Genomic DNA, 21,640 nt, shown 5'->3' with positions numbered 1-21,640 from the left:
CACCAACTTTTTGTAAGGTCTACCATGCTTGTAGCATGCTTTTCTTTAATAAGCAACCTGACAAGTATCAGACATGGATAGAAGCAAGAGCCGAGGTAGAGACCCAAAGCCTCCAACCAGTCACAGAATTCAGACTTGCACAGACTATGGATCTCAAAGGACAGAAAAGACCCAGCTGACTGATATCAGAGTTACACTTTGATTTAAAACCTTGTCAACTCATTAAATTCCCTTCTGAAGGTCTTTCTTCCTGTGTGGAGAAGCCCCAGCTCTAGGGGCCAAATTTGCTTATCAAATAGTTTTCCGCTGAGTCCCATCAGAGACCATGGCCAGATGGGTTGTGCTAACTCCTGGACAGCTCTGATGTTTTTATTTGACTCTGGCTTTGTCACATCTTTGCCAACTGCTGACACTTGGGCCTGCTGCACTGTAGTCTACAGGATAGCTGGGCAGGCTGGCATCTCGGTGCCTGAGAGTCACATGGACGTGAGTGAGCAGGTGCCATATCAGTGCGATCTGTCTGGAAGAAGGCTGCTTTTCAGAAGAAGGTGGGAGCACCTGGGCAGGTGAAGTGCAGCTAATTGATCTAATAGCTTTGCCCCTGGCAGGCAGAGGGATGCCCCTCTTTATACCAGCACTGATGAACAGAACTGCCTTACGATAATGATATTGGCCCTTTAGACAGACACAGGAGCGTGGCTGTCTGGGTTGGCATCTACATGGATCTCACTGCCATTAAGAGGGGCTCTGAGGTGATACATTAGACTTTGTTATTTGAGCAGTCATTTCTCTTCCTTTTAGGAAGCCAAATAGCCTTCCTTTTCAATTCTAAGAAGCCACTATGCAGTCAGCCCCTGGACAAATCTTGTCACTGCAGACCTTTCTGGCCTCCAACAAAGGCAGCCACCTGACAAATAGGGGATCCAGCCTTTTAGAGTGATCAGGATGTCCTGAAAGCAAGTGGAGATTGCTTTGGAGGCGGAGGTTTACAGGGAGGTGATTTTTCCTTTTGGTAGAACTAAGTAAGCAGAATTAGAAAAAAGAATGTAATCATCTGAATATATAATTAGGCCCTGAGCTTATGAATAGAATTAATGTTTTTTTTTTTTTAACTGATGCATTTTGCATTAAAAAGATCTTCTAGGTGTCACATGGCCCACAATTGTGAAGGTCTTCAGAGCTATGGTTGTGGGTATAATAATAGTGATCACTGGGGAAAAGGGGGTGGGATTGGAACTGGAAATTATGAATAACCTGCATCCTATTTTATATATACTGCTGCCTTAAGGCAGCAGCAGCAGCAGCAGCAGCAACACACACACACAGTACAGTTCCTGAGGATTGAACATAATCCCACATGTATGTGTCTCCCAGGGAACCACTGCTCATAGTATGAGTTTGAAGAAACCTCAGTGTATTGAGGGTGACACCCTTATTTGGTAGATAAGGAAACTGAGGCAAAAGAAGTGACTTACCCACGGCCATGTGGTAAACTACAGACAGAGCCAAGATAGAACTCAGCTGCTTTACCTCTCCCAGTAAAATTCATCCCAATGCCAGAACTGTTTTTAAAAATTTCACTTAATCTGCTTCCATCATCTAAAAAAATGAATTGGGTCATATGTAGAAACTGGGCATATTACATCAAAGTAACCATTAATAGCATTTAAAAACTAGCTTTCAGCCAGGTGTGGTGACTCACACCTATAATCCTAGTGCTCTGAGAGGCTGAGGAGGGAGGATCACTAGAGCTCAGGAGTTCAAGACCAGCCTGAGCAACAGCAAGACCCCGTCTCTAATAAAAATAGAAAAATTAACCAGGTGTGGTGCTGACCACCTGTAATCCCAGCTACTTGTGAGGCTGAGGTAGGAGGATCGCTTGAGTCCAGGAGTTTGAGGTTTCAGTGAGCTATGATGAGGCCACTGCACTCTACCAGGGGCGACAGAGCAAGATGCAAGACTCTGTCTCAGAAAAAAAAAAAGAAAGAAAGAAAGAAAGAAATTACAGAGTGTTGACTTCTCAGGCTAGATCATAAAAGACATTGCAGCTTCTGTCTTGTTTTTTTGGATCACTCACTCTGGAAGAGGAACTGAGGCCTCCTGCCGACACCGTGTGAGTGAGATATCTTGGAAATGGATCCTGTAGCTCCAGGAAAGCCTTTTGGTGATTGCGGCTCCAGCCAACATCATGATTCTCATCTCATGAGAGACCCTGATCCAGAACACCAAAACTCACACTGAAACTCTGTGAGATAATAAATGTTGAGTGTTTTCTTAAGCCACTAAATTTTGGAGTAATTTGTAATACAGTAAGACATAACTAATACAGTATGAATCATGAGGGGGGCATTAAAATAATTTCATATATGTACATGAAACACTCACCTTAATGAATACTCTGTAAACTGGGGCCCCAGTACCTTATGGGTATGTTTTTGGTTTCCAGAGACAAATTAATCATCAACTATTAGGCTAGGCTTCCTTGTCTCTTCCAAGCAAGAACTAGGGTATTTACTGAAGTTTGCTCTTCTCAATATTTTCTGAATCTGGCAGGGGTGAGACTTGTAAACAGCTGGGGTCTAAGAGTTTTAGGGAATATCATGTTCAAGTATATGCAGTGGTGAGCCCCTTTGTTCTGTTCTTGTGTTTCATGTTAAAATCAGAACACAGAACTTTCATAAACCTGTTAAATGGTAATTTGCTCATGACCAATATGTAGGGAGTTGGAAAACCAAATGCACAAATACATGTGTGAGAACACTGTGAGGATAAAGTGGTACATAAATGTACCTTCAGTAAGGCAAGCAAGTTAAAGTGATACATTTGCAGAAATTCATAACATAAGCACTGAAAGAGATCTAAGAGAGTATCTCGTCCAACCCTTCTATTTGACAGATGGGGAAACTGAGGTCTAGAGTGATCAATGGCTTATGTAAGGTCTTAGACTCATTGTAGGAGCAGTTACTGATTGTAGGAACAGTTATTTATTGAATGCTTACTATGTCCCAAATACTATAAGGCACTAGAGATATAGAGGTAAGTAACACACTATTCCTGCTGTCAAGAAACTGACAATTGAGTGGAGCCTCAGACCTGTACTCTCCTGCTGACAGTGAGTTCCAGGTGTGCTGAGTGCTAAGAGAGGTGTCTAGACAGAGCTGTGGGAGGATGGGGGGCAGTAATTGATTAAACTGGGAGAGGAAAAGGCTACACGTGAAGAACGAGAGAGGAGTGACCTGAGAGAAGGTTATTTCAGACAGAGGAAAGAGCATGCATGAGCAAAGATATGCAACCTAGCTCACAAAGAACCCCTGACTCAGAAGAAATCTTAGAGACCAGCTCTTTACATAGTTTTAAAAATTCCTTATATATAAAAAAAAAAAAATTCCTTATATAATATCCCAGAGACATGATAATTCAACTGCTGGAACACTTCCAGAGAGAGGAAACATTACCTCCTGAGACAAAAAAGGTTTGGCTCTAACCTTTTCAGTTGGTGTTGCATGGTGTCTAGGGCTCTGTCAGATTCTATCTCTTCATTGTCGCCGAATAACAGGCTTAGTAATACTTGGTCTTTAACTTCCTCTCCAGGGAATAAGAAAATGTCATGTGCTTTAGGACCTTTGACTTATAGAATGTTACAGCTGGGAGGGAACTCAGAGATCATTTAGTCCAATGGTTTTTATCTTTTTATGTGTGACTCATGGATCCCCTTTGAGAATATGATAAAAAATCTAAATGCATATATGTTCCTGACAGGCAAGATGCCGCATACAGTTTCAGGGTATTCATGGAGCCCGAAAGCCCATCCTGGATTAAGATACTTTCCTGTCATGTTACTGATGAAAAACTGAGGTTCAGAAAAGTGGAATGACATGAAGTAGAAGCATGGAAGTAACTGCCTACTGTTGAGATGCCTTTGTGAGCAGAAGACTCAGGCACATGGGTCAACCCTGAAGCGAGGTGCTGACAAACGGGGTGTTCAGCAGAGCAGGCTGCACTAGGGTCAATTATAAACCAAAAAGGAGACCAGCGGTAGGAGAGGGAGTGCCGCGAGCACTTCCTTTAAATATCTGAAAGGTGGTTTATGGAGAAAGATTTAGACTTTTCTCTTTGGCTTCAAGGAGTAGCTTCAAGACCAAAAGGTAGAAAATAACTTGCCAGACAGAATCCTCCACAAATGGAATGTGTGGTCTTCGGAGGTACAGAGTTCCCTGTCACTTGACTTATTGAGGACAAAGAACAACCTTCTGTAGAAGGGACTTAAGCATCACAAGAGTTCAAATTGGATGATCAACACAGGACTTGATTATGTAACTCTAAGAGACACACTCAATCAAGTACACTAGCCAGAAAGCAACTCAGGTCTCCCAGAGAGCATGGCAAGTGAAGAAGTGAAGAAAGTCCAGGATGGCTGAGACATCAAGCGTGAGGGGGTGGGAAGGTCATGGTAGTGGAGAGAAATGAGGCTTGGAAATATAAGTGGAAGTAAATGTTGAAGGTCTTACCTGGCATCACGGCTGGTATTCAAGAATGATGGCTCATACTGAGTGGTACAGAGGAATGAAAACAAAAAGGCATGAAAGACTTTTCAAAGGAAGAATTAACCCAATCTATGGTGACAGCACTAGCAAGGAGATACGTGATAAGACAGGTTGTGGTGATAAGCTCTAGGTTTCACATAGCGAGTCTGAAGTGACACTGACAGCACAACATGCAAACGGAAATGTCCAGTGGTCTAAAGTGGCGGCAAGTGGCAAAAGGACAGCAAAGTGGAGTTGTCCAGTAGGCAATTGAAGATACAGGATTAGGTTTCCAGGAGGTCAGGATGTGAGACAAATTAAGGGGTTATCTATAGAGATGGAATAATTTAAATTTTAAGAGTAGATACATTTTCCAGAGAAAAAATATAGCATGACTAGAAGTCTAAGGAATTTGCCTTCAAGGCTGATTTCAGTGTGGAGATGGTATAATTAAAAAGACCTGGGAGGGGAGAGTCAGAGAGTTAGAGGAGATCTGAGATTAGAGTGAAATAAGAACCCAGCAGAAAGGAAGCTTCAAGAAAGAAGGCTGATCAGCATAAACATGGTCTTATTTTAGTGTGCACTCAGCTGTATGATTTGGCAGGAAAATTATAGTAATGTTCATTTTGGCAACAACATACATAGTGCAGCATGAGTTATAAAGTGATCTTAAATGGATTATGGCTATTTCTTAAATAGTATTTTCTAAAATACCTGCCTAAGAAAACATGACTATAACTTTTCTCTCTCCCAGTTTCTCTATCAGTAAATTAGAAATCACTTGAAGTTTCATTAAGTTCCTTTTACATTCTCACTTTAAGGAAGGTGATTCCTGCCCTTCTAATGTGATAAACTGGGAAAGGGACATTGAGGGAACATGATGTGCACGGGCCCCTTAGTCAGTGATGCAGCGGCAGCAAGGACCAAGTTTACCATTCCGATTTTTGTGCCTTAAAGCAAAAACTGAAAGCAAAATTAAACACTGACTCAGATTTTAAGAAATTTTAAGAAATAAAATTAATTTTAAGAAATAAAATTAATACAAATTCAATCAGTTTCTCCACCATTTAAATATTTCTCCTGAGGATCTATACTACAGTGACTGTAGGAAGCAATGGTTAAACTGTAAGAAACTTGTTTATTTCTAATAACACTCAATAAAGGAAAGATTGTAACTGAGATAAAGGAGATTACAGTTTTTCCATTTTGGAAATTTAAAAAATACTGTCACAAGTAAGCACAGCTCCCATTTAAAAGGGTTTTTAAAAATTAACTTCAGAAACTAATAACAAAGAGATCCTATCTTCCATAGCAGTGAAACAAATTAGGGTAACAACTAGAGAGGGAGTTGGACTAGATGTTTCCTAGATCCCTTTGTTGTTTCAAACTCTCTGCTCTGGGAATCACAAAAGTCCATGTTAAGAAAAAAAAAAAATGTAAACCATTGTGCTATTTAAGCATGTCAATATTTTAAACCCCTTCCCCGTATATGAAATCTTCTCACACATAGGTTCTTAGTTCCCAGCTCTAAGTTGATCCCATAGTAGGCCAGTCCAAACTCTTAGGCCCAGGCATAAGACCACTGGCACCACCAAAGGCAAAGGAGAGGAAGAAGGGTCTGCAGATCACTAATGATAAAGACTCAGGGGTTTCTGCAGAACTGGAGGTACCTAGAAATCAACTAGAGAGCTGCCAAGAAATCAGCTGGTCTAATCTGTCATATTTTCCAGATGAACAAATTAAGGCTCTAAGAGAAATGCTGTGTTCAAGTCATCACAAGTAAATATCAGAGGCTGGCGTTGAATCCAGGTCACTTTCTACTTTACCACAATCTTCTATTCTGCTGGAAAGGGAAAGGATCACTCTAGGGCCCCCTCTCTCTAATAAAGAGGTAGAATGTGTTTGGATTAATACATTCCTTTTTGGGGACATACAAAGTCAGTCATGTTGCCTTTGTAGAGCCCCACCTCTTATTTAGGTAGATAGGACTTCAAATTCTAACAGCAGATTCTCACATATTAAATTGGAGTTTATGGAAACATCAGCAAAAGGAAATACAACATTCTATCCCTTGCAGAGACTATTTATTTGCAACTCAGGATAATCTGTTATGTGCATTACCTACTCAGAGTTGTCAGTCACATGCAGACAAATTTTAGAGAAGGCTGGAAAAAGAGGTGTGTAGAAGCTTTTAGGTTAACGCTAGATTCTTTGGCAAAAGTGAAGAGAAGAGAGCCTCATTAAGAGAAGAGTGCAATGGCCAGATGTGGTGGTTCACACCTCTAATCCTAGCACTCTGGGAGGCTGAGGTGGGAGGATTGCTTGAGCCCAGGAGTTAGAGACCAGCCTGAGCAAAGGCGAGACCCTATCTCTACAAAAAGATAAAGAACATAGCCAGTTGTGGTGGTGTGCACCTATAGTCCCAGCTACTTGGGCGGCTGAGGCAGAAGGATTGCCTGAACCCAGGAATTTGAGGTTGCAGTGAGCTATGATGATGCCACTGAACTCTAGCTGGGACGACAGAGTAAGACTTTGTCTCCAAAAAAGAAAAAAAAGTACAAGAGAATATTTCCTAGGATGCTATCTATTTCAGTAGCTTCAGAATCACAGAAAATGCTGTGTTTCTGTTAATCTTATCTACTGAAGGCTGACATTATGATTAGCATTCCAGTGCATAATGGTATTTAACTTCTCACTGGAATCATTTACCTTGCTGCTTATTATTACTTCTAATGGTTATTTACTACACTTATGCTTTCCCCTTGTAGGCAAGATGTGGAAGGATTTAAGAGTTGGAAGAAGAGTTGGAAGAAGAGTTGGAAACATTCATGATATAGTCAAGAATATATCCTTCAAGAATCTGCATGTCCACATCTTTATCATCAGAGGTTTTGTATTTGTATTTGCTAATGCAATACATTGCTGCTACTTAAAATACTTTTTTCCCCCAACACAGGTATCAAAGAAAAGGTAAACTTAAGCATAATCTAAAATGAATCACTTATGTGAAATAATCACAATGTGTAATAGGCACAAATGGCTATTTGGTATATTTTATATCATTCTCCCCAAAAATGTAAAGTTCCTGAAGTGGGGATTTTGCTTTTTTTAGCCATTTTCTCCCTAGGCTTTAGCCAAGAATTTTGTATGTATATTAGGCATTCAATCACTACTTCTGGAATAAATTACTTTATTTAGTATAGATTTATTAAGAAATGGGGGAGAGGAGAGCAAGTTATTTATACAAGTTGGTTGCTTTCATCAAATGAAAACTAGACTTAGATTGGTCTAGTGAAAGTAGGCTAGATATTGCCACAAGTTACTTTTGGAAAGGCAGAAAAGGTGGGAATAAAGGTTATTTCTTAGCTTACTGTAGGTAGCAATTCCACCCCTGACTCCCTGCCATGGGTGGGGGTGGCAGTGGTTTATTTCCGGGCTGAAACACCAGAGACTGATCTAGAGGAACAGCCACCAAGGAGAGGTTAGGCCTTCATTCTTCACGGCAGCCTCAGTCCCCAGGAGATGGAGTGCTGAGCAGAAAGGGAGAGGTGACCCGGGTGTAGGCAGCAAAAGTAATTCAGGTTCTTTCCTGTTTCCCTCTGCTGCCCCCCACCCCCACCCCCTTCCACCCTGACTGAGTGGTGAGAACACAATCTCCACAGCTCAAACTTACTTGGCAGCTGCATCTTTTCTCAACTGTTCATGCTTCATGAGGAGATTTTTCCGGTCTCGGAAAGCTTTCCTGACCTTATACCCTTTGTAGACAGCTTGGATTTTGAAGGCAGCAATGTCTTGTATGGCTGCGATGGACAGGGCGCCGTGCTCCAACATGAACTGGATCACTTCATGGCGCTCACCAAGCAAAGCATAATCAAGGGGTGTGTACCTGAACCAGGAGAAAGATTTTTTTTTTTTAAGTTTTGGAATATAATTCAAGGTATAGTTAAACTGGCAATATTATTATGTGACAGAAGGAAACTTCATTCTAAGTGTGGAATATTCCCCAGGCAAAGCCATCTTCTCTATGCCAGGGCTGTTCCTTTTTTCTCTGACAGGCAAAAAACAAGTTTGAATACAGCTGGGGGTCAGGTGCTTTGTTCTGTTAACCATGTCAATTCCTGAGTAATTGGGGGCTATTGGGAACATGTGATCACTCTCCTTCTTCCCCATGTGTCAAATAATTCCCTGTGCCTATCTGAAAAAGCACTGCAAATAATGTTCTGTGAGAGTCATAAGTTTGAGTCCATGATTACTGATACTTAATGCTTAAGAAATAGAAAATATGCCTCTAAATGAAGATAATTAGTATATGATAAGGATGGCCCTTTAAATCGATGCAGAAAAGATGGATTATTAAACAAATAGTGTCGGGACAATCATGTCTGTAATTCTAGCACTTTTGGAGGCTAAGGCAGGAGGATTGCTTGAGGGCAGGAATTCAAGGCCAGCCTGAGCAAGAGCAAGACCCCCATCTCGGTAAAAAATAGAAAATTTAGATGGGTGTGGTGGTGCATGCCTATAGTCCCAGCTACTCGGGAGGCTGAGGCAGGATTGCTTGAGCCCAGGAGTTTCAGGTTGTAGGGAGCTATGATCATGCTGTTGCACTCTATTACTGCTGGTGTGACAGAGCAATACCTGTCTCAAAAAAACCCCAAAACTCCCCAAACAAACAAACAAGAAACAAAGATAATAGACAGTTCCCAGAACAGCAAATACTAATGGCGTGTAAACATATAAATATATGTTCAACCTTACTCATTTAAGAGAAATACAAATTAAGACTAACATGAGAGAGTATTTTTCACTGATTATCAAATTAGCAAAGATCAGAAAGGTTAGTTACACAATGCACTGGCAAGGACAGAGGGAGATAAGCTCTCTCATACACTACTTTTACCTTTAGGAAGGACAATTTGATAATATCAATAAAAATTATTCATGTATATGCACACTGAAGTAGCTGTTTCACTTACAGGCAGATCTATCCTATAGATCTGCTCTCATGTATGAAATGCTTTAAGTACAAGGATATTCATAGAGGCACAGTTTGTCTTTGCAAAAGAATGGAAAAAGCTTCAATAGCCATCAACAGAGGACTGGTTAAATAAAGCACAGGCCACCAGTATAATGAAGTCACCTGTTTAAGGCAGCCATTACTGTTGCATGTGAATAAACAACGAACAATTTCCAGGATTTCTTGTTAAATGAAGAAAAAGAAAAAAGTAAGAAACAGAGGAGTTATTGTGGCACGTTCCAAGTGTATGAAAAAGAATATATCCTTACATCCTTATTTATGAAAAAATATCTCCAGAAGTTTCCCAAGAAACTGGAACAGTGAAGCCTCTGGAGAAGAAACTGGTCGTCCCAGAGGCAGGGATAGAAAAGACATTTAGTGTTCACTGAATGCCCTTTGAAATTTTGGCTAATTTCCTTTCTATTTATAGTACAGACGGGGTCTCGCTCTTGCTCTGCCTGGTCTTGAACTCCTGACCTTGAGCAATACCTCCTGCCTTGGCCTCCCAGAGTGCTAGGATCACAGGCGTGAGCTACCACACCTGGCCCCCCTTTGAAATTTTGTTCAGTGTGCATACATCACCTTTTTGATAAATTATTATTTAGAAAAGATAGGTGGTATTGTCATAGTTATATGTTTTCAATTGGCTCCTTTCTACTTGTGCGATTTTAGGCAAATTCCTTTTTTATCTTTTTTATTTTTGAAAATACAAAAAATTGGATAAACAGAAGAAAATAAACCATCATTTATACTCCCACCCTCAGAACAAACCACTGTTAATATTTTGGCAGATACGGTTTCTTTTCTTTCAAAGAAAACTGACTACTTTGTAAAAATGGTATGTTAAGAATTCAAACTTTGCAAAAAAGTACAAAAATTGAAGCAGAAAAAAAAATCCCTCCAATTCTACCACCCAACAATGGGAGTGATGACTGTCACTTTTTAAACAACTTACGTGATGATTCTAAGCCCCAGCTTTTCTCATGTTTTACACAGACTTGGCATGTGGAGACAATGGAATATACATGTAAAGAGGACAGCCGTGTGAGGCCACACAGCAAGCAGATGATAAATGTCAGCATCGCTGCTTGGTTTGTGATACCATAGTTGCTTACCATAAATATTATTTCCATAGGACCAAGCTCGTGTTTATGACCACCTAATGACTGCCACTGATTCTGGTTCCTATTGGGTGACTGTGACTAGTCCAGTAAAATGAGGTGTTAGGGGAAAATAATCAGGTGATTTATGAGGTGGAAAATATGATGATTATATAGATGCATGATTAAACACAGAAGACCATCCAATGATTACAGAAAAGAAATGATCTCTCTTTAAAACTCACCTAACAGTCACATTAAGAGATGAAAGGAAGAGGCTTCCAGTCTAAGGGAGGTTTGGTCACTTGAATAAGGAAACCATGAGTTTGGGAGGAAGCCCCAAATGCTGACATTAAGGAACCCCCATACTAGGATAGCTCAATTTGCCATTATTGTTCGGGAACCAGAGTTATAAGTAGAGGTACCTATATAAATTTTAAAACATTATTTATCAGTAGGTAGCATTTTGTAAATTCAGAAGAATTAAAAAAATTTTATCATATATTCTACAATGCCTTTCATGACTGTACTTTTCTCTAATGGAAAATTATTATAGAGTCATCAAACAACACAATAGTGGAGTTAAATTGAATTTTAGAGGTCATTTAGTTCAATATCTTCATTTTACAAACGAATAAGCAGACTCAGAAAGGTTAAGCAACTTGCCAAAGGTTATGTATTTAGGTTATTAAGTATGGAATGTCTAATTTCCTTAAGTATTAAGTTTGATGGTTGTTACCTCTGACATTTCACTTTGACACTTTTGTGTGTGTGTGTGTGAAGGTACATCCTCATTCTTTCAAATGTATGGTTTGGCTTGTGATTATCTTTCAATTTTTTCTTGAAGCCATTTTTGTGAAACCATAGATAAGTCAAAAATTTGTGTTTTTTAAATATGCGTTCCATTGTAGAACCAATGCAGAGCAGACAGCTTGAAACATTAACAAAGTATTTGAGAAGGATGCGGCTAATGAACACACAGTATATCGATGGTTTGAGAAGTTCCATTCTGGTGATTTTAATCTTGAAAATGAGCCATGTGGGTGACCTGAGACCAAGGTGGATAATGATGATGAGCTGAAAACTGTAGTGGAAGCAAATCCATCTCAACCTATGTATGAAGTAGCAGCAAGGTTTGACATCACTATTCCAACAATGTTGAACCATTTGAAACAAATGGTCAAAGTAAAGACGCTATATAGATGGGTTCTGTGTGAATTAAATGAGTGTCAAAAGAGAAAACATCTTGAAGCTTGTCTTTCTTTGCTGTCACAACATATAGGTGAACCATTTCTACACCATGTTGTTATAGGTGATGAAAATGGATTCTTTTTGACTACTGCAAGCATTTGGCACAATGGTTGGATAAGGTTGAAGTGCTGAAACATAGTCCAAAACCGAATATTCATCAAAAAAAGCTAATGGTGTCTATTTGGTGGTCTAGTGCTGGTATTATCCACTACAGCTTCATGAAACCTGGCCAGTCCATTACAGCGGATGTCTACGGCAACCAACTGGACGAAATGATGAGGATGCTTGTGATTAAGCAGAGGTGTCAAGAGACAAGCCAATCCTCTTGCAAGACCTCATGTCACAAAAAACGCTTCTGAAAGTACACAAGCTGGATTTGGAAACTCTCTGTCATCCATTGTATTCACTAGCCTTGCACCAACTGACTACCACTTCTTCAGTGGTTTTGGACCACTTAGTTCTTGCAAACAAAAGGATTCAATTCTCAACAAGCTGTGGAAAACGCCTTTGGCGATTTCATCACCACTCACTCTCCAGGCTTCTTGGCTGCTGGTATAAACAAGCTACTGTTAAGATGGCAAAATTGTGTCGATAGTTTAGGTGCATACTTTGACTAACTGTACTGCTTCTTGTTTAAGATATAATAAACTAAACTTTTGATTCGAAATCAGACATTTCATATTTAATAACCTATAACTACTGTCTACAGAATGTAGACTAGAACTAAGATCACATTTCCCACTTCTATAACTCTTCTACAACACACGTATCAATTATTGAATATGTTTCCTATAGAATAAAACTGTTTCTAAAATCAGTATGCAAATAACATATATATTTAGTAAGCTTGATAATTTTTTCTATAACTATTAATAAATAGTGTCTTTTCCCTAGTATATAAGCAGGATCATCAAAATCTGGCTCATGAAATTTAAGGCCCAAACTATGCCTTTACTTACAAATATGACAAAAGGAATAACATGTTCCATATTATACCCTAAAGTGCTGGACTACGAGTCAGAGTACCTATGTGGCCCTGGACATTTTCTTAACTTCTCTGAGTTTCTGTTTCCTCATCTGTAAAAGTGGTAAAGAAGAAGGGAAGAACTAGATCTCTCAGGCTGCTTCTGGGCTAAAAATTGTATTGTAATTTTTTTATTATAAAAAATCTTTTTTTATTATGAGAAACATCAAGCATTAAAAAGTAGAGAGAGCTGGGAGTGGTGGCTCACGCCTGTAATCCTAGTACTCTAGGAGACAGAGGTAGGAGGATAACTTGAGGTCAGGAGTTTGAGACCAGACTGAGCAAGAGGGATACCATGTCTCTACTAAAAATAGAAAAAATTAGCCAGGCATGGTGGTGCATGCCTGTACTCCCAGCTACTTAGGAGGCTGAGACAGAAAGGTCGCTTGAGCCCAGGAGATTGAGGTTGCTGTGAGCTAGGCTGACACCACAGCACTCTAGCTTGGGGAGACAGAGCAAGACTCTGTCTGTAAAAAAAAAAAAAAAAGAAAAAGAAAAAGTAGAGAGAATAGCATAATCCTCTTATATACTCATCACCCAAATTTAACAATTTTTTGCTACATTTGCTCTATCCAACATCTTCATTTTATCTTTGCTAAAGTATTTTACAGCAAATCTCAGAACACCTATCATTTCATCTTTATGCATTTCAGTATTCATTTATAAATATTATCAGCATAGTCACAATGTTATTATACTAACAAAATTAACACAAATTCCTTAGTAAAACCTAGTGTCCACTTATAATAAAATTTCCTGAATTCTCCCAACATTTATTTTTACAGTTGGTTTATTCAAATTAGGATTCTCAAAGAGACAAAATCCAAACATCTAACAAGGTTTTAAGATTGAAGTCCATATCTAGTGTTTAAGAAACTGACCACATTGTGATTATTAGTATTCAATCTTTCTCCACCCCAAGTTCAATTTAGAAACATTCAAGTACTGTGAATATTCCCATTGATGTTAGAGTGAGCCTGTCAGATAGTTATTGACTGAAAGTCAGCAGAAATTGGCAAAAATTATGTCTATACAATGTACATCAACTGGTTAGTGTTAATGCCTGAGAGGTAAAAATTAGCACAACCTTGACGGTAACCAGCCAAGAAACAATGCAGACAAAGGCAAAAGATAAGATGCAATTGGGCTTGCCATGTGGGAACAGTCTGATGGGATGAGCAGAATGCCTAAAGTGGAATGTCAATAAACATAAAAGGCAGTGCCAAGTCCTGACATTTGTACATCAAGGTGCATTGTTGATGAAACATTAAGGAAGACTGGAATGTTGTCACTGTCACTTTTTATCTATAGATTGGCAGTACAGTTAGGTGGATTTCCTTTGGTCTTTTTGTCTACAATTAACATATGTTTACTGCAGGAAGCAGTAAACACCTTACTTGCTTGCTTAGGTCTGAAATTCAAGGCTTAGCATAAATATGGAAATTGAATTACAAAAATGTTTTTTATTGTTTTCTTAAAAAAATAGCAGTTAGACTGTAAATGCTGTTACATAAAGTAAGTTATTTATAGAAACAAATAACTAATTCTTAGGATTTTTTATCTTTCTTTCCTGTTTTCTTTTGTTGTTGTTATTGTTTAAAAGGAAGGCATCTCCAGCTCTCTTACTGACAAGAAAAGGTTCAGGAAGAAGTGGGGAAGAGGTTGGTTCTATCGAGGAAGAAGGGGTTTCCTCTGAGATAACTGACCTAGAGAAGTCACTCCTTCTCCATAAAGTTTCCCACCTGCTAATAGAAAGGGATAGTGTCATAGAAGGGGCCACTTTAGAGCATCCATAAACAATAAAAACTAACACATTTGACCCAGCAATCCCATTGCTGGGCATCTACCCAAATGATCCAGTGACACTCTACAAAAAAGACACCTGCACTCGAATGTTTATAGCAGCACAATTCATAATTGCAAGGCTGTGGAAACAGCCCAAGTGCCCATCAATCCAAGAATGGATTAATAAAATGTGGTATATGTATACCATGGAGTACTATTCAGCTCTAAGAAACAATGGTGATATAGCACATCTTATATTTTCCTGGTTAGAGCTGGAACCCATACTACTAAGTGAAGTATCCCAAGAATGGAAAAACAAGCACCAGATATATTCTCCAGAAAACTGGTATTAACTGACTAGCACCTAAGTGGACACATAGGTACTACAGTAATAGGGTATTGGGCAGGTGGGAGGGGGAGGGGGAGGGGGGTGGGTATATACATACATAATGAGTGAGATGTGCACCATCTGGGGGATGGTCATGATGGAGACTCAGACTTTTGGGGGGAGGGGGGAAATGGGCATTTATTGAAACCTTAAAATCTGTACCCCCATAATATGCCAAAATAAAAAAAATAAATAAAATAAAAAAAAAAATAAAAACTAACACATAGACCTGGACTAGAGGGAACTCAGGTATGAAAGTCTGATCACAAATTTAGTTGTTACCTACAAATTACTAAAAAAAAATCTTCCTAGATCTAAGACCACCAAGAATCGCTCTTGCTTTGACTTCACATTGTGTCTGGTCATTTTTACTGGACCTTGTTCTTGGGCAACAATCCCAGCATAACTCTGTAGACCTTATGTTTTTTAAGAAATCTATGTTAATATTAAACCCTGAACTTTCACTTTAGCTTCCCCTTATGTTTTCATGCTACATGGTGGCAACTGTTTTTCACTAACTGTTGATATCCCTCCATTAAGAGAAACTTCTTGAATATAATACATTCTTCTGGCCTAACTGAATTCCTGGTCCTGGTCAGTTACGACTTCACTGACCTTATGCTAGCCACAAGCCAGGAAAGGCCTAAAGTTTCCTCATCTGTAAAATATGAGCTTGCCTTTGGTAATAGCTATAGCTCTGAATAGTTATAAATCCCATGAATATAAATCAACATTGCAAAGGACTTTTGCTTATTGCTTCTGGTTCAAAATTGATCAGTGTAGTGTTTCCATATAATTATACTTATTTATGATCCAATATTTAAATTTGAGATTTTTTTAATCTAACAGACAGTATGTGAGATTAACGTTGTTATGCTCTTTTTTTTTTTTAATCACAGTTTACCTCTCTTCATTGTTTTCCATCTGATTAGGGAAAGCAGCAAAGTCTAGTAGTAATTTGATAGCATCAAGGTATCCGTTGTTACAGGACCAGTGCAAAGCCGTTCTTCCCTATAGGCATAAACAAAAATCAAGTACATCTGGAGTAAGTATTTTTGGACATATGGTTATTTATGCTAACTCAATAATATAAGGTATTTCCTCCTCAAATTAATTACAAAAAGGTAAAATATTAAGTATATAGTAGAGAAAATGAATGGCATCTTAACCAAGTGATTATAATTAATGCTATGTTGAGAGGCATCATATGTGTCAAGAGGTGATACCTCGAGAAGGATTCAGTATCACCTATGTGATATTCTAACCAAAACCATGAAATATGAAGCTGATTAGGACAAAACATAAGACAAACTCAAATTGAGTCAAATTCTATAAAATAAACGGCCTGATTCTTAAAAATTTTCACTGTCATGAAAGAAAAAAAAGGGATGAAGCATTGCAGGGGTAAAGAGGGATATTCCTAGTGTTAAAGGAGTTAAAGAGAAAACTATCACAATCCTAAATCTGTATGCATCTAATAATCACAGTTTATATAGGACAAAAATTGACAAAATTTAAAGGGAGACAGTCAAATCCATAATCACAGTGGGAGAGTTTAACCCATCTTTTATAATAGTTGATAGAACCAACAAAACACCAGCAAAGATAAAGAAGACCTAAAGAACACAATTAAGAAATTGGCCCTATCCAACAATGGCAGAATTAGTACTCTTTTCAAGTGTACACAGAACATTTACTCAAATCAATCATATGCTAGACCATAAAGAAAGTCTCAAAAAAGTAATGCGCTCCCCTGCAAAGATGTCCACATCCAATCCCTGGTACCTGTAAGTATGTTATGTTACATGGAAAAGGAGAGTTAAGGTAGAATTAAGGTTGCTGATAAAGTGATGCTGAGATGGGGAGATTATCCTGGATTATCTGGGTATGTCTGATATAGTCACAAAGGTCCTTCTAAGGGAAAAACAGAGACAGAAGGGTGAGTGTCAGAGTGATACAGTTGAGAGGAAGACTCAACTGACCATTGTGGCTTTGAAGATGGGGGACCTGGGCCATGAACCGAGGGATGTCAGCAGCCTCTGGAAGCTAGAAAAGTCCAGGAAATGAATTCTCCCTTAGAGAGCTTCCAAAAGAATGCAGCCCGGCCAACACCTTGATTTTTAGCCCAGTGAGAACCATTCTGGACTTCTGATAACCAGAACAGAAAAAAAAAAAATTTGTGTTGCTCTAAGCCACTATGTTTGTTACAGTAGCAAGAGGAAACTAATACAATCAATTCAAAAAGATAACGAGAAAATGCCCAACAGCCTGGAAATTAAACAGTACACTTCAAATAATCCATGCATCACAGAATAAATCAAAATAGAAACTATTTGCACTGAATGAAAGTGAAAGTACAACTTAACCAAACTTGTAAGATACAGCTAAAGCAGTGCTTAAAAGAAGCATACTTTAATCCATATATTAGAAAAGAATATTTAAATAAAATCAATGACTTAAACTTTCATCAATAGAATCTAAAAAAATTAGTAAATCAAACCTAAGGAAAGTAATGCCAGGAAATAATAAAGATAAGAGCAAACTCCAATAAAATAGTAAAAAAATTCAAAATATAGAAAGTCTTTTGAAGAACTGAATAAGCTAGATGAAAAATTAAGGAAAAAATAGAAAACACATTACCAATAGATGGAATAAATATGAGAAAATCACTACAGGTCCTACAGACATAAGAAAGATAAGATGAAAATACATATGACATTTTGAATAAAATGGGTAGAGTCCTCAAAAAATATAACTTACCAAAGCTGAAAGAAAAATAATTAGGAAATCTGAATTGTCTTGTAATTGTTAATGGAACTGAATCCAGTTATTAAAAACTTCTGCACAAAGAAAACCCTAAGACCAGATTACTTCCATAGGGAATTCTTCCAAACATTTTAAAAGAAATAGTACCAATTAATTGTACATAAATTCTTTCAGAGAATAGGAAACGAGGGACTGCTCCCTAACTCTTTTTATAAGGTCAGCATTATTTTGCTCCAAAATCCAACAAGTACAGTACAAGAAGAAAATTATAGGCCAATCTCTCTCAGGAACATAGATGTAAAAATCTTAAAATATTAGTAAATAAAATCATCAATCTATAAAAGTACATAACACAACATAAGTGGGGATTACTCCAGGAAAGCAGGGGTATGTTAACATCTGCAAAACATCAATGTAAGTCACCATAGTAATAGAAAAAGAAGGAAAAAAAAAATGATCTTCTTGATAGATGCATAAACAATATTTGACAAGAACCTAATTGTGACTTTAAAAAACTATTAGCAATTAGTAATATAAGAAAACCTTTAGCAAACATCATACTCAATAGCAAAATATTGAAAGCTTGCCCTCTGAGAAGCCAGGATGAGTTAAGGGTGCCTACTATCACCAATTCAACACTGTATTGAAGGTCCTAGCTAGCTCAATAAAGCAAGACAAAGAAATGAAAGGCTTTAGGATGAAGAAATAAAAATGTTATTATTCACAGACAGCATGATTATTTATATAGATAATTCAAAACAATACACATAAAAATTAATAGAACCAGATAGTAGTTTAATATACTACTTATTATCTACAAACAATCTGGCAACACTGGCAACTTGGTAAAATATAAAAGGTATTATAAACTATAAACCACACATTCTTAATTACACAAGGATAAGGACCATATATATTTTTCATTATGTTACTTTTTTTACATGGTAACAATTTTGATAAATATTTGTTGAATGAATTAATAGGGAATATATCTTCTGACTTGGAAAAAATAATATACAAGATTAAAATAATTAAAATAGCAAAAAAAGGTCACTACTGACTAAATTGAGAGAAATTAGTACATTACTACATAGGGATGTATAGATTAACCTATATCTTTTTTTTTCAGATTTTTAAAAATTTTTATTTCAGCATAATAAGGGGATACAAATGTTAAGGTTACATACAAAAATATGGAACACTTCACCAATTTGCGTGTCATCCTTGTGCAGGGTCACGCTAATCTCTGTATCGTTCCAATTTTAGTATATGTGCTGCCGAAGCAAGCACTAACCTATATCTTTTAATCAGTTTGGTAGTATATATCAGAGCCTAATCACATTCATATGCCATTCTTTGATTCAGTAATCTCAATTGGGGGAATTATTCTAAAGGAATAATCTAAAAAAAGTTAAATGCACAAAGATGATTATTGAAACATTATCTATAATAATGAAAAAGCAATGCTCTTGTTTCTCTTTGCAATAAACAAATCTTAATGAAAAAGCATTCAGCAATAGTTTACTTATTTTATTCTAAAATCTGGATTAAAGGCATAGTTTGGATCTTGATTCCTTTATGCCAAGCTGTTATCACTTTAGGGTGATAAACTACATGAGCTTTAATACCCTTATCTGTAAAATGGTAATAATAATACTAACTATTTATAGAGTTGCTGTGAGGATTGAATGAGCTATTAAACATAAAGTTCTTAGAACTTTGGAATATTAAGCATTCATGATTATGAAAAAGATTATATACCAAATGAGAAAATGGTGATAATTTTAAGTAAACAAACAAAATGTTTCAAGAATCACATTATATGTTTATATATACACATATATATGCTGTGCAATCTTTTATAAAAGTTATAAAATTATTCCCTGTTATGACTATGTTCAATTATATATCGATACAGAAAAGGACTAGAAGAGAACATGGACAAATAAAATTCATAATTAACAGATGGATTTGTGGGTGATCTCTTCATTTTGATAAACTGTGGTTTCACTTAAGTGTACAACAAAGAAGAAATACTCTATAACACTTTCAAGCAAACTTCATATAGAAAAGACCCAGAATTCCTACCTCTTTGTCTTGAATGTTAGGGTCTGCATTATTTTCCATGAGCACTGCCATGCAGTTGATATATCCTCCATATGCAGCACACTGCAAAGGGGTTCTTCCTGCATAATCTTGCACATTGGGGTTGATCTTATTTTCTATCAATATCTGACAAACATCAGCATTTCCTCCCAGTGCTGCCCAATGTAACAGAGAATGTCCATCTTGGTCAACTAGATCTACCCTTGCTCCACCTGGAATAGCAAAAATATAATGAAAATGTCTAATATAGATAGAATCTATCAAAAAGAATATAAGTTAAAAAACATAGTCCATTAAATCTGTGATCCCCAACCTCTGGGCTGTGCATTGGTCCCGGTCCATGGCCTGTTATGAACCGGGCCACAGAGCAGGAGGTGAGCTGCGGGTGAGTGGGTGAAACTTCATCTATATTTACAGCTGCTCCCCATCTCTCACATCACTGCCTGGGCTCTGCCTCCTGTTAGATCAGCAGCGGCATTAGTTGCAGGAAAACTCCCATTGATTTTGCATTATGGTGAGTTGCGTATTTCATTATATATTACAAAGTAATTATAGAAATAAAGTGCACAATAAATGTAATGCGCTTGAATCATCCCGAAACCATACCCCCCAGGTCCATGGAAAAACTGTCTTCTATGAAACTGGTCCCTGGTGCCAAAAAGGTTGGGGACCACTGCCTTAAATACTTTACTCTTATCATATGCTTCCACATACATTGTCTACTTCAGATTTTTACAACAAGCCTATAAATTGGTAAGGGTAGGAATCACTCCCATTCACGTAAAATGAAACAGCATCAGGCAGGTAAAATGAATATTCTAAAATCAACTCCCAAAAACTGGAGCAGAGCTCGAGATTCCTGATGCCAGGTTGGATGCTCTTCCCTTCATCCTTCTACCCATGCGGCTCTTTCTCTTTGTTATATAAAGCTTTATTTCTAACAGTGCATGCAAGAATTCCGACCTTTTGAGAGTGACTTATTAGGGGTACTCTTATTAACTGACCTTTAATGAGTGTCTGAATAACGTCTTTGTGTCCCATCTCACAGGCTCGGAAAAGTGGAGTGTGTTTCATGACGTCAGTAGCGTCTACTTGCGCATTATTTTCCAATAATAACTTCACTGTGCTGACATGGCCAGAAAGAGCAGCAGCATGTAAAGCTAAAAAGGAAGCAAAAGGAAGTGACAAACTCTTTGACAACTTTCCCTTTTTATGATTCTAACTATGTATCTTTTCCTCTCTTGATTTCCTCGTTATTTTGGCTAAAAGCAACCACAGTCTTAAGGATCCTCTAGGTTATTTTTCACTTTTATAGGTTTCTATCTTCCTTCCTACTCATATGTATTAATACTAATCACACTTCCCACCTTCCCTTCTACCTTTCTCTTCTTGCTGTTTTCTTCCTTTCCATCCTGTTGGTCTCAGTTACTAGTTTATTATTTCTTTCTCTTTCAAGAGAGCAAGAGAACAGGCCAGGCGTGGTGGCTCATGCCTGTAATCTTAGCACTCTAGGAGGCTGAGGTGGGCGGATCATTTGAGCTCAGGAGTTTGAGACCAGCTGGAGCAAGAGCGAAACCCTATCTCTACTAAAAAAATAGAAAGAAATTAGCTGGACAACTAAAATATATACCGTGTTTCCCCAAAAATAAGACCTACTCATAAAATAAACCCTAGCAGGATTTC

General features: G+C 37.8%; 1 protein-coding gene and 1 non-coding gene across 6 annotated transcripts in view; both read right to left on the bottom strand.

The window, feature by feature from the left end:
* The window catches only part of INVS (inversin), a 152,452-nt gene that overhangs the window by 19,408 nt on the left and 111,404 nt on the right, over positions 1 to 21,640 (bottom strand). For all 5 annotated transcript variants that reach the window (XM_076008871.1, XM_012768988.2, XM_012768995.2 and 2 more), the window contains 4 exons: positions 20,962 to 21,117; positions 19,940 to 20,169; positions 15,990 to 16,096; positions 8,197 to 8,409 (listed from right to left, as the gene is read on the bottom strand). In XM_076008871.1, coding sequence (XP_075864986.1) covers positions 8,197 to 8,409; positions 15,990 to 16,096; positions 19,940 to 20,169; positions 20,962 to 21,117 — 706 coding nt within the window. The remainder of the gene's footprint in view (positions 1 to 8,196; positions 8,410 to 15,989; positions 16,097 to 19,939; positions 20,170 to 20,961; positions 21,118 to 21,640) is intronic.
* Positions 19,039 to 19,141, bottom strand: LOC142874653 (U6 spliceosomal RNA). The gene has a single exon (XR_012922311.1). It is a non-coding gene; the product is annotated as a U6 spliceosomal RNA (small nuclear RNA).

The sequence above is a fragment of the Microcebus murinus genome, chromosome 12 (genome assembly GCF_040939455.1).
Source record: "Microcebus murinus isolate Inina chromosome 12, M.murinus_Inina_mat1.0, whole genome shotgun sequence".
Classification (NCBI taxonomy): domain Eukaryota; kingdom Metazoa; phylum Chordata; class Mammalia; order Primates; family Cheirogaleidae; genus Microcebus; species Microcebus murinus.
This window is presented reverse-complemented; position numbering and strand designations above follow the sequence as displayed.